A 13,223-nucleotide genomic window follows, 5' to 3' on the forward strand; every position below is an offset into this window, starting at 1 on the left:
TGAACAATCCAGAATGATGTTTTTAAAACCAAATGGATCAGTGCTCCTTGTCCTTCCTAAAAGTCATATAAAGGTCCGGTACAATATATTGAACTGGACCTTTGTATATTGACTGGACCTCAGTGTATTGAACAATATACTGAACATATTTATGTTTTTATCTGCTGTGAACCTTCATTTTGTGTTGGGAATGTTTGTTTTGGAGGGGCATGCTATTTGTTTTTTTTATTATTTTTGTTTAATCTGGTTTTGTTGGGTTTCAGTTTGGGGTTTTGGTTTTATTTTCTTTGGTTTTCAGGAAACTGAAATTTCTCCCAAGAAATTAAACTGACAGTGGAGATGACTGTGGGAAGAAGAGCATGCTTGAAATAGACTGCTACTCATTTATTACTCAGATTCATGACTAAGGTATGTTGCCATTCTAACCACTATAGTGTACTATAATGCTCTTCTTAGTCTTTTTTTTTTTCTCAGAAGGCAAGAAAAACTTTATCAGAGGAAAAGTATGATCTGAACTTTGTTTTTTTTTTCCCCCCACCAAAATCTCAGATTTGGAATCTAAGACATACACCTGACCTCTGATATTTATGTATTACTATCTGCCTTATTTGAGCTCTTCAGAGTTTTTAATTCATTTAGATTTTTTTTTGTTGTTGTAACCACTGATTTAACTTGAAATCTATCCCTCCACATGCAAGACAATTTTGCCATTTTCCTTCAGAAGCCAGACAATTTATAGATGAGCTCAGACCAAATAAATCAGGCAAGATGTATTTATAGGTCTAATATACCATATATATTAATATATATTTTTAATCACCATTACACTGTCACACTGCAGAAATAATTAGCTGTGAACAGGGCACACATGTCTGCTATCCAGGCAGAGACTATTGCCAGACTCCAGGCTAGGATGCTTCAGAACAGCCAGTGTTTAGAGTCAATCCCTGCATACTGCTTGTATCCATTAGTGGTGAGGTGAGCCTACTTCATTTCTCTACACTAATTCACCTGAATGACCAGGTAACTCTAATTGTCTTCAGACCCATCAATTTCTCCACGAGGGAACGTTTACAGTAACTCTGGACAAAGAAATACACTTCTTAGTGGGTGAAAAAGAAATTGACTCCTCTTTGGCTCCACAGCTGTTTTCTCACAGCATGAAGTCTTGAGAAACCCTTAGTTTTGCTTTCCAAACAAGAATTGTGTCTCGGACAGTGGTCTCCATTTTGAGTTGACTAGATTTCTGAATTTGAATGTATGAAAGTCAGTGGCTTAATATTCAAGTACTGCTCTCTCCAGTCTCTGCCATGACTCCAAATTAAGCTAACAGGAGAGTCAAATTCTAATTTCTATATATGATAGTGAGGAGTCAACCCTAGACCTCTTTAAAAAGGCCAGTAGTAATTTTATCTTCCTGCAGCATCATAATTGAACCAAATAATAAATTATTAGGCATCTGCTTGCAAAGCTATATTATTTTTCAGATTATGGAATAATGTGTTGCCCTGGTTTTGCTGGGACATAATCTAACCATCAGCTGCCAGCCATAGGCTGCAAACCATCAGCAGGTTCAACTCAGCCAGAGAAGCTAAACCAAACTGGCTACAAGAGTAGCCCATACCATTAACATCAGCTCTGTACAAAGGCAGAAGTTTACTGAGGATAGGATGTCTCCTGCTTGCTTCTCTCCCCTCCCCAGAGAACTGCTTTCTTGTTTACTATGACTGCTGTACACTGTCTGGGTTGTCTACAAGTTTCTATATTTCTATGATGATTTGAGAGTTACCTGACCCCCTACTCTTATGAAATCACCCAGACTAGACTCAGCCAACTGGAAAGTTAAGGAATGAAGCTTTATATTCACAGCTTAGCACAATATACAAACAGGTATTTACAATATATTACAAATATATACAGCTATATACAGAAATAAACAAAAACAATACAAAAACACAACACCCCTCCCAGAAACCAGTCCCCAGGAGGGGCTCCCAACCACCCTTCCACCTTCTTTCCACCCCTCTACCTCATCCCAGAGTTTGCCTTACGTGCAAGGTGAGTTTGGAGGATTGGAGAGGGGGGTTAGAAGCAGAAGGATTGGTTGCACAAATGTAATCAGAAGAGAAGCACACACTCCGACAAAGATGCACACTGTCTTATCTATGTTTGTGTTCTTGTTTTCATACGTCTCAGTGTACCTGTGAGTGAAGTGGACATCACCATTGTTTTCTTTCCACAGCCTATAATCTAATTTTTCTCATTAAAATATCCCAATTATCTTAAAACCAACACAATTTCCTATCAGTATTGGTATTAGTTTGGCTTTTTATTTAAATCCTGTTTAATTTAACTAGGGGTCTTCTTTTTCAGGTTCCCCTTCTCTGCTGTGGAGGAGTCATCAGATAGAGCAGCTACTCTAGTTTAACCCCAGACATGGGCTAAATGTAGACATGTGTATGACAAAATGAACAACATCCAAGTGCAGCCTGAAGAAATAGTTTGGTATTCACAAAAGTACTTTCCAGTTAGCACATTTTGCACATATATGGTATGTTTACTTTTTAACTGCTTGTTTTCCCTGAAACACACATTAAAGGATTTTCTTTCTGTTTTTAAAGATCCTCTCAACTAACAGTGAAGATAGCAGATATTTTAAACTCTATAGATGAAATAATTTAGCTCCAGCCCTGTGTGTTTTACTAACCAAACAGAACGTATGTACACAATCTATTACAGATACCAGGACTTACTAGCAAAAGGAAGATAGAATGATTTGCACTGACAAGAATCATCTGCTATCATAATAGGTTCAAAAAGCTTAGATGCTCAAAAATCAAATTATTTTTCATTACTCCCTCTCATGGACTCTCTTTCACCTAAAAATCAAATGCAAAACAAGTATTGTTAGTGCAAGTAGCGAGGACCCATATTAAGAATATTTTGAAAGCTAAGAATAGTATTGCTATTTAAACTTACTATTTCTGCTTCCTATCTTCAGATCTGCAAACTTTGAAGTATTATTAATATATATCATAAAAAGTGTAAGATGTACAATGAGTTCAAGAAAAATCTTAACCTTGTTAAGATTTTTTTTCCCACTTCAGGTGTTTGATAGGAGGTTTAAAAGTTTTATTAATTCAAGATTATTTTTTGCATGTAGTAGCTTCTTTATTATGCAGATCTTCACCCCTTGTGCTTCTCCATAAGCTGACAACAGTTGAGTAAAACTGATTAGAATCAAAGCTGAGCTGCCTAAAGAGAAATAGATTATACTATCTTCTAGATAAAGGTAGTCACTGTACTTGGCTGGCATACAGGGAAGGACTGGATATACAGAAAAGCTGTCACTGATGGCATAGAAAATACCATGGGCTGTTAATAATGTTCTTCAAGACAAAATTATCTTCTTTTTTAAATGAATTCAGTGATTGCATTTGGATATTGGAAGGATTGCTGCTCTATGATCTGGATATCCCACAAAAGGCTCAATTTTTTTGTATAATAGGTTGAGTTCTGTTTTGTTTGTTTGGAGATTTTTTTTAACTGCATATGGTTTTATTATGTTAGGATAAAAATAATTCAGTCCTGCTACAGGAAGAAATTTTTCCTTATTTTTTAAATAGTTGTTTCCTATGATGCTACAATCAGAAATAAAAATATTTCCATTAAAACTATTGCGGAAACTGAGAAGCTGAGTTGAAAACAGCCATTTTTGCAAAGTGCAACTGAAACCAAATTCTCTCATTGTGTAGATGTTGTTGCTGTTATCTACTTGTATGAATTCTCTGGCGTTTCTTCTTGTTCCAGACCAAAAGGCCAAATCTATAGTAAATAAACATGCTTGAAAGATCTGTAGGAGGTTTTCACAGAATAAAAGGCCCATGTCAAAAGAGGTGGTACTTTGGCTGGAGGAGTTCCCTTCCTCTTTCTTCTGTCTTATGTATGGTGAAGAAAAAGGCAAAGTACTGTTCTGGTTTTACTGGTACAGAATCCCAGACCAGCCATGAGCTGCAGGCTATTAGCCATTTGGAGTCATCCAGGGCACCTGACCCACGCTCGCTACAGGTGTAACCCAGACCATAAATATCAACTCTGTATAAAGGGCAAGTTTGCTTAGAACAGGGGAGATTTCTTCTCCTGCTTGGGTTCCTTCCTTCTCCTGTGGACTGCTCTCCTTGCTTATTTTGACCACCATACCTCCGCTAAATTAAGTATAACTTCATATACTTAATATATAGTTTGGCTGTTTCATTAACTCTGTTTTCATTTCAACCCACCCATTTTCTCTCTGTTTCCATTTTGTTAGTTCTTCTCAAAGATTACTAGTGTGTGGATAACAGTAACAGATGTGCAAGTCATGTGAATGGAGTGAATAAAGCTATCCCTTTCAGGTTTCTGATACATCATGTATAAACACCAAGAAGATTTGTTTGGTTTTTAACCCAAGAGAAGTTTCAAAGAGGTAAGATTTGATATGTGTTTGAACTCTGACGGCCTACTGTGAATATGCTCAATACTTACATTTCTTTATTAAGAAAAAAACAAAAGGAAGGAATTCAGACAATTAGCTTCATAACAGTGAGAACTGAAACAGCAGAAAAAATGAGTAAGAATAGTACTCTGGTAGAGATTCCTGTGCCTGGGCAAGGATGTATTTTCAGCTAAGCGAGGCTGCATTCAAGTCTTTGACACATTTCTTTCCTTACAAGTTTGTTGGGTTTTGGTTTTTTTCCCTCAGAAAAACACTAGGACCAAAGCTCAAAGTATTTATTTCTGACTTGTACATATGCTCGAAGTTTCAGAAACTGCTTAGCAGGATCTCAGCTTTATATGGCTGCTCACCTGGGACCATGCAATACAGGAATACGAGTGGAAAAACAGTGCTGTTAGAAACCACAATAAAAAAAACCCAAACACCAACTATGGAGGTGTATAGCGTAGAGAACCCAGTACAGACTTGAACTGCACTAGATGCCTACAGTCTCTGCCATGCCAGCTCCCACTTACACATGGTTGGGTTTGGTGCTAATTGGGACTTCCAGCTTGAGTAATCAGGAAGGAAACGTAGGCATAGGTAGTGCTGCAAATATTCTTGTTTCATGGTCATTTCTATATGCAGTCTTGGTAGCTATCAAAGAAGAAAGGCTATGTGAGACTCTGCTAGGCTTGTCTGAAAGAACTCTGAGGGAAAGCTCAGTGCTTTTTGTTTGGGTTTTTGTTGTCCTTGTTTTGGGTGGTGGTTTGTGGGGGTTTTTGTTGTTGTTGCTGCATGTATAACAATCTTGGATTCATTCCTCAAAACAGAATAAAGACAGTATGGTTGGTTTCTGTTTCTTCTGAATTAGATAGGAATGTCTACTTAGAGAAAGGCTAAGAAGCCTTGAGCTGCCTAATGTTGTCTTTACGCAACATCCCAACAGCTGCTTCCACAAATTATTTTTAGGAACACTGATAGAGAATATAAATAAAACTAGAAAACACACTTTCCCCTTTGGTTTGACTACCCTTCTGTCTTTTGAAGGTTTTGCTTATCTTATGGATGAAAAGGACCAAAGGGAATTATTGGACCAAAAATCTTCAATGTGGTGAGAACACAGGATAATATTCTGGTATCTCTTAGAAGCCTTGTGATTAAAAAGTATGATATGGTTTATGAATCTGGGTTTCATGGAGAAGCAGGTAAGCACAAGTTAATTGTGGTCTATGTACCCCAAATTTGATCCCAACAAAGTAGCAGGGTGCTCTGATTGTAGAAAGAAGTTAAATGGATGCAAAGGTGCTAAAACTCCCTGGAGAAAACCTGAGGAGAGCATGTAGTCTACAGAAGTTGGTAGAGACTGGAAAACCTAGCTAATTGCCCCTTGATCTCCTGCTGGAGCTGCTAGAAAATTTGTAGGGAGTTCAACACTGCAGGAAATCTCTGCTGCTAAAAGATAACTCATTTATTAAAATTTGGGGCCAGAGCAAAGTATACAACACAAAAGAAATTGACTTTAATACTGAGGTTCCGGCCTTGGAAATTAAGCTGTCCTTTGTCATTACATGGTAAGCCAGAGGCTTTTCTTTGCTTTCACAGATTGAGAATTAGGCTAGCTGGCAATGAATAAAACTCAATACTTCTTCCTGAGACAGGTTTGGTGGTCAAAACAGAGCTTAGGTACATACCTTTGGGCATATGAGCAGTGTATCAGTCTTTTCTCGACTGTGGACTCTTCATCCTCACAAGACTCTCAGCTGCCAGTACCAATGAGTGAGATCCTAAGATTAGCCTCAAACCTTAGCTGCATTTTCCCAGTGGCAGCAAACTGTGCTAATCGCTGAGCCATTGGGATAGCCCTGTAGGGCATTCTTCTAATAGTTTTTCTAGTTCTTCCCCTGATGTCCTTATACATCTTTTATGATTTCGATAGTGATGCTACTGTCCCCAGGCACTTCCCTTCTATCTTACTTTCTACTTGCTTTTCTATTGAATACGGGGGGAGGGGGGGCTACCTTAATCTTGCCCTTTGTTCCCAATGCAACCTTTCAGTAAAGACACTTCGCTCATCTGCCCTTCCAGTCTTGAGTACAATTGTGAGATGGAAAATATTTGGTTACTTCCTATCTAAGTTTTGATGGTCTTTTTCCTGATTTCATGGTCTGTTTAGTGGTTTGTCTTCTGAACAGATGAACAGCCAGTTCTTTTTATTTAAAATTAAACTCCAAATATTTTCTTTAAACTGTACTCATTGCCTTTACAAAGGAATGAAAACAAAATGCACCATGTGACATCATTTGGAGGAGAAAATTATGTTATACAGTTCTAGAAAGAAACTATTTTTTTTTAAACTGCAGCTCTTCTCTAATGTGCTCTGCTGATAAATAGTAAAAAGGAATTTTTTCCTAACTATATATTTCTCTCACATTATACATATAAATTCCTTTGGGGATAACTTTAGCAATATAACTTGAGATAGGAGGTAGCTGATATATGTGAGGTATTAACATGAAAAATATTTTCACTGCATGTATGTTATAAAGCTCTTGGAACGTTACAGGCAACAACAGTATAGGACAGTTAGAGTCATTTCCTTACTCCTGTTCTGCCTGCATTTTTCCCCCTGTAGGTCCACCTTCTCTTGTTTCTTTTCCTGTTATTTTCATTTCCCTTCTCATCTTGCATTCACCGTTATGCAGGGTGCTTTTTAAGGACCTTCTTTTGCATCACACTGATGATACGTAGTGGTAGCAGCAACTGAAGCAACAGTCAGTGGACACATAGATGATGAGTTGTAAAATAATAAATCGAATATTTAATAGTTAGACAGAAGATGTGGACTTTATCTACACTTAATGGGTGGGGAGGCTGATTACTCATTCATAGCAACGCCACTTGTGAATGATGAGGTCACCCCTATCTCAGGAAGATAAATGCCATATCCTGTTATGACATATTCCTTTTATATAAAATTAGTTCAATTTTCTCACTAGTGAGGAATTGGTATAGCTAAAATAAAATAAAAATCATCACTTCAGGATAAAGGCATTTTAAAAATCTGTAATTCATTATATTCTATTTTCACTGTATTTTATTTCTGTTCTGTTTTGTTCTATCCTTTCCTGTTCTACTTATAGTATTTTACTCTCTACCTAAATGATATCTGACTAAAGTGAAGCAAAAATTAGATGATACAATAAAGCTTTGTGGCATTCACTCCCATACCTGTCACAGGCTCCTTGCAATAGCAGATAATGAAAATTCAAAGTCAAACCATTTACCTTTAAGTAAATGGAAATGAATTTCCAGAGAAGGTATATTTTTTTCACCTGTGAAAGAAAGGAACAGTAGTATACTGACAATGCGAATAAAGATATAATACATAATTGTGGTAGAGATACATGTAAAGCATAAATATGGAATGTTATTATATTACACAGTCATGTGGTTTTAATTTTTAGCTTTTAGTATGTATTTGCCTGAGAGGAAGGTCTACAGTACAGTGCTAGAAACAGCAGCACTCTATTAGAACATTACTTAGCTTAATCAATACGAAAGCAACTTGCAGAATATCTTACAATCATATATGTGTTGAGACAAAAACTGTGTCACTTAGACAACAGAACCTGTCAACAATTTGAGCAAAATGAGAAGTAAGCTAAATTAAAAATACTGAGCTTGATTCTTACCTCATTTGCATCATCATACTGCATCAAAGTAATTTAAATCTCTCATGGGATGTTGTAGCACCAGTGAAATATATGGTGAATTGGGTCCATGCTATTTAACATGGCACAGAGAGTAAGCCTGATGATGGATATTTTCATTGGTGTATAAAATAAGTCCCAGAAACTGTTACTGGATTTCACCATTGTGATTAATTTAAAAAAAAACAAAAACAAAAACAAAGGGATATAAACCATCAAAATGGACTTTTCTTCAGGCATGACATAATGCAGATTTATTTTATATCTTTTAAGAGCAATGAGAAAGAAAATGCTTGTGCATCCTGCAGATATTCACAGTTACATTCAAATCCTGTTCATCTTGCAACAAAAAAAACCACTTGTTAGTAGTTCTGCCGACCCGGTGGGACTACTTGTGCAAACAAAGTTATCCAGGCTGACTTTTCAGTTACATTAACACGTAAATTAAGATATTAATCAATAGTCATAAAAGATCTTGCTAAATACCAAGAGATCCTGGTCTTTCCATTGTAGATGAAAAGTGCTGACTTTCAGGACTAAGTTGAAGCAAGCTTGGCTAAAGGCAGGCTCTCTGTCCTGGCTGTCCCTCTGAAACATGAAAATCTGCTTAGAGTTGCTACTGTAGAGCATAGAGTGACAATCAATGGATGGGGACTTCGACATGATTACATCCACTCTACTGCCTGCCATACATTGACAGACAAAACTACTGTAATGGAGTGATCATTTGGAAAATGGCTACTGCCCACATTTAAATTCCTTTCAGTGTTATTCCATAGCCAATTAGGGTGGTAGTCCAGCCTATATTCATGCCAGTCTTGTACTATATTGTAAGAAAAAGGAAAGGAGCAGCTCAGAAGTCTTTAATTATTCCTCCAGCCATTTATTGACCTGCTCTCTAAAGGCCATATACGGGCCTTCATCTGCATGCAAAATTCCTATTGACATCACTGGGAGGGCTACAGGCAGATGGAGGGTACTTTGTAAACCCTACGTTTTGAATGCATTGTAAGAGAAAGGTGCAGAATTTGCAATCTTTTAAAAGAGTGAGCAGCATAGTTTATCAAATATTGCTCTTTAAACAGTTGGAGTAATGTTTTTCTTTGCAGTAACATCTCTCCTCTTCTCCATAAGCTATATAACCTACACATTTCTGTAGAGTCTTCATATTTAACACGCAAACAATTGATATCCCTACAGTATAAACAGGGTAGATAATGAATATAAGTGGGATAGAAAATTAATCCTACTTGCAAGGAAAGAGAGTCATAATTCACTTAGGCTTCTCAGCTCTTGCGTTATGAGGTCTTCAGCTAACTCATGGGATCCATTCCACATCCCACAGATGCTAATTATGAATTCTTTTTATGTGCAACATGTGGGGACTAACCAGTTTCATATCTCCTGGTATTAGCTGCAATCCAAAGCATTTTGAGTTAAACCAGAATGCAAACACGATGCTGTTTAATACAAAGGATTTGAATGCAGTCTCTGTTTTAACATTAGGTTGGTGTGTCTTAATTTGGTTTAGAACAGCTACGGGAGGAAAAGTCAAGATAAGAGAATATTGTTAGATTAGGAGCCAAGCTATGATTCCAAGAGGCACACAATCTCATGGGAAAACTGAAAACTGGACCAGGTGACAGCCCTGATTTATGGAAGTAAAGGTTACAATGCCTATGGAGTGATGGGGCAGTCTGGGACATGTGCCCCTTCAGAAGTGCTGCCATGGCTTTTCAAACACCATTCTTATTCCGAGTGTAACCTGTATTCTATCGCACGCAACTCTTCTTGATATGAGTCTCTATTTCCTCTGAAACGTGTCACCAGTAGCACTGCTGTTTGTGTAAGGTGCAGTAAACATACGATGTTACTTTCTTTTCTAGCTGTCCACTCAGGAGGCTAGCAAAGAGTCCAGTTCTACCTCGTATGCACGACACTCGGCTCCAGCAATCAGCGGCTTGGAGCTACAGGTCCGTAGTCTCGGTGTCCCCCCTGAAGCGAATTGGTGAGACGCTACTGCGTGAGGGGGTTGCTTTTTTCCCCTGTTCCCCTGCTATCCCTGACTCTGCTTCCTGCTCACCCCTCGCTGCAGGGAGAAGGACACGGAGCGCACGACAGGAACACCCACCGAGCACCATGGCGAGGAGGGCTCCTGTGCCCGTGTCCCCCCCCCGGCTGCGGCTCCTACGACGGCAGCAAGGCGGGAGAGGACCGCCGGCGGGGGAAGCGCGTCCCTCTGCCGACCCACCCTCCTCGCCCAACTTTCCGCGCTTCTCGCCTAGACTTGCTCCCGCGTACTGCCGCGGCCGAGCAGCATCACGGCCCTCACAGGCTGGCGGAGCCGCGCAGTGCCGCGACCCGAGATGAGCACTTGACGGAGGTGGAGGAGGGCAAAGCCTCTCGGAGCGCACGGAGGGGCGGGCTACGCGCAGCCCCGGGGTGGGTTGCACAAAGGAGCGGCGACGCAGGCTGGGGACGAGCCTCCCGCCCCGCCGCTGCTGCTGCGGTGCGTGCCGCAGCCGGAGGGGAGCTTTGCGAGGGGGCTTTGCGCAGCTCTGGGCGGTATAATTGATATGTTGAAGCAGCAGTAGGGATCAGTGCGTGCACACACACCACACACCTTACAAGTTTGACTAGCAATAACATTGCTGCACACTAGGAGGGGAGGAGAGTCAGCTCCCTACAATAGGGAACAAACTCTGCCACTGCACAAAAGCGGCGCATTTCCTCCCTTATGAAAACCGTCCCTTCGTAGGAAGAAGGGGGGGTGGTGGGGTGGGAAGAAGCAAGTTACCATGAGCAAGAACTTGTGCTGCAACAATCCTCCACTCTTCCCCTCAGGCCTCTGGGAGCAGGGATATTCCTCCCCCTCCCCCCCGCACAGTTGGCGCTAGCCCAGACTGTGGTCAGCCGCCTTTATTATTACTTCATTGAGACAGAGAAATCCTCTAAGACTTGCATTTTGGGTGGAGGGTAGGGGGTGGAGGGACGAGAAGGAGGAGGGAAAGAAGGCAACATTTGCTGCTCATCATTTTCACTGCACCGCTAAAGTAATTGCGCCCCCCTCTCTCCTCCCTGTCCCTCCTCAGCTTGGATTTTTCTCTTGTATCTACAGCTCCAGTGTATTAGACATACCTTTTTTTTTCTTTTTTCTTTCTTTTTTTTTTTTTTTGGTAGCTCTGATATTGCACTCTCCTTCCCCCCCCCCCCCCCCCCCCCCCCCCCCCATTCACGCATTGCATGTTTGCAGTTCGGTGAATCCCCCCCCCTTTTTTTACCCCTAGCCCCCCCCCCCCCCCAAACTCCTCTCAATCTCAGCCCAGCAGCTCACATCAAAGCGCCCTTCCTCACTCACAGTGGCCGCCACTCACTAATGGGATTGCAGTGTGCCTGGCTCTGCTGCTGCAGCCGCCGAAGGGAGAGTCGCTGCTGCTGCACCTCTTTGCCGAGACTCGCTGGGTGCTGAAGCCGCGGGGATGATCAGGATCTTCCCGGATTTCAGCGTGCAGGTGACGGCGGCGGCGGCCGGCGGGGCGGCCGGGGGGGTGCCGGCGGCGCCGGGCATGGGGCGAGCCGGCGCCGCGGCCAACGGCAACCCGCAAAACGTCCAGGGCATCACCTCCTACCAACAACGGTGAGCACAGAGTGGGAGAGGGGTGTGCGGCTCTTCCTGAGGCTCCCTCACTTGCTTTTTCTTTGTGCTTTTGTGTGTCTTTGTTTCCCCCCCCCCCCCCCCCTTTTTTTTTCCTCCTAATCTCTCCTTGCTGTTTGTTGGGGGGCATCTTGGTTGGAGGGGAGGGATTTTTCCTTTATTTTTTTCTGTTTTTCTTTCTTGAAAAAATACAGCATCTTTTAAAATGCACTGAGAAGTAAACACAATCTCCTAGTTTTGTCTTGGATAAGCTGGAAAGCAACAATAGGGGGGGAAAAAAAAGTTAAAAAGTGAAAAAAAAAAAAAAAAAAGTGAGACCCCAGCAGCTTAACTTGGCTGTTGCAAAGTTTGGGATCCCGTCCGCTCATCCTTTCTAAAGAGGAATTTCTCAATGTCAATGCCTTGTGCAAATCCCAGTGTGTGGCAGCCAGGGGGATAATTGATCATGGTATGCTGATTGATAATTTGCTTTCACCCAAGAAAAGAGAACAATTTTCACTTGGGGTTGCACACTTGCAATTCCACATTGTAGTTTAACAGTATTAACGTGTCACCTGTTACTACAGGGAATATACGAGACCCTAAGTATACTCAGTACTGTTATTTTTTTTTAATCTTAAATGCATTCTAATGCAAATGCAGGAAACTCACAGAGAGAGCCTTTAGGAAGCAGAGTAGAAAGTTGGCAGTAAGTCTTGCTGAAGTTTAAAGACCTTCCCCATTCCCCCTAACAATTCATCGATAATGTACTAACACTAAGCTTAACTACTTACCTGACATTTCTTAGCGTTTCTGCGAGGCAAAACCAGAAGTTTGAATCTGTTAGTTTTCTCTGTCATAAGCTTATAGCCGAAGCCGAATGCTCAAATAAAAAAGTAGGTGACAACAGATAAGTGCAGGCTGAAATTGGAACAAAACATTATTTCTCCAAATGGCAATAAAAATGGCACCGTTCCAAGTATCTTGCTTTCCTTAATTGCATTAAATACTGAGAAAAATGCGGCATAACCTCAGATATCCAAACTAAATATTCCTGTGATGTGAAAGGAAAGAAAAAAATATATAGTAAGTTTCAATGTAGTATTTCAGATTTAACTGGTGCAGGAGCCAGATTTTAGATACTCAACCATTGCCTGCTTTGTTGTTTGGCAACTTTGTGTTGCTTCCTATAGTTTTAGAAAACAAATGATGGCTCTTCCATTTGATGCCCATGACAGAAAATGTTTGCTGGTCTTGGAGGTTTTGTTAAATAAAAAAAATAATAATAAGCTGGTACTCCTGAAATAGTCCCTGATGCCTTAGCACTTTTCTTAGCTGAGAAACATTTGAAACTAAGCATGAGTCTTGTTTTTGCACAAGCAAACTGATCTTTCTCCTATAT

At 40.5% G+C, this 13,223-nt stretch overlaps 2 protein-coding genes across 11 annotated transcripts in view; both read left to right on the top strand.

Annotated features, from left to right (window-relative positions):
* The first annotated feature begins 298 nt into the window (after positions 1-298).
* On the top strand, positions 299-11,273 carry LOC135178107 (uncharacterized). Of its 7 annotated transcripts, none has more exons than XM_064148677.1 (6): positions 301-408; positions 2,374-2,551; positions 4,310-4,465; positions 5,525-5,682; positions 10,074-10,160; positions 10,283-11,273. In XM_064148677.1, the coding sequence occupies exons 4-6, from the start codon at positions 5,644-5,646 to the stop codon at positions 10,760-10,762; spliced, it is 606 nt and encodes a 201-aa protein (XP_064004747.1). In that variant the 5' UTR covers positions 301-408; positions 2,374-2,551; positions 4,310-4,465; positions 5,525-5,643; the 3' UTR covers positions 10,763-11,273. The 7 variants fall into 7 exon arrangements, 5 of the variants coding, with proteins under 5 accessions (XP_064004768.1, XP_064004747.1, XP_064004761.1 ...); XM_064148691.1 differs by having other exon boundaries at positions 4,395-4,465; XM_064148698.1 differs by lacking the exon at positions 5,525-5,682 and having other exon boundaries at positions 299-408; positions 4,395-4,465; positions 10,074-10,195.
* A 153-nt stretch (positions 11,274-11,426) lies between these two features.
* The window catches only part of NPAS3 (neuronal PAS domain protein 3), a 665,104-nt gene continuing 663,307 nt past the window's right edge, over positions 11,427-13,223 (top strand). For 2 of the 4 annotated variants that reach the window (XM_064148538.1, XM_064148548.1), the window contains exon 1: positions 11,428-11,824. In XM_064148538.1, the coding sequence (XP_064004608.1) occupies positions 11,667-11,824 (158 nt within the window). In that variant the 5' untranslated portion in view covers positions 11,428-11,666. Of the gene's footprint in view, positions 11,825-13,223 lie in introns of all 4 variants that reach the window. The other 2 variants (XM_064148527.1, XM_064148591.1) reach the window with 2 other exon arrangements.

Source organism: Pogoniulus pusillus, chromosome 1 (assembly GCF_015220805.1).
Source record: "Pogoniulus pusillus isolate bPogPus1 chromosome 1, bPogPus1.pri, whole genome shotgun sequence".
NCBI classification, from domain to species: Eukaryota; Metazoa; Chordata; class Aves; order Piciformes; family Lybiidae; genus Pogoniulus; species Pogoniulus pusillus.

Coding starts and splice junctions, on each gene's coding strand:
- LOC135178107 (XM_064148677.1), top strand. CDS start 5,644: ATGATATGGTTTATGAATCTGGGTTTCATGGAGAAGCAG. Junction 5,683..10,073: donor TGGGTTTCATGGAGAAGCAG/GTAAGCACAAGT, acceptor TTTCTTTTCTAG/CTGTCCACTCAGGAGGCTAG. Junction 10,161..10,282: donor TCAGCGGCTTGGAGCTACAG/GTCCGTAGTCTC, acceptor CCCTCGCTGCAG/GGAGAAGGACACGGAGCGCA.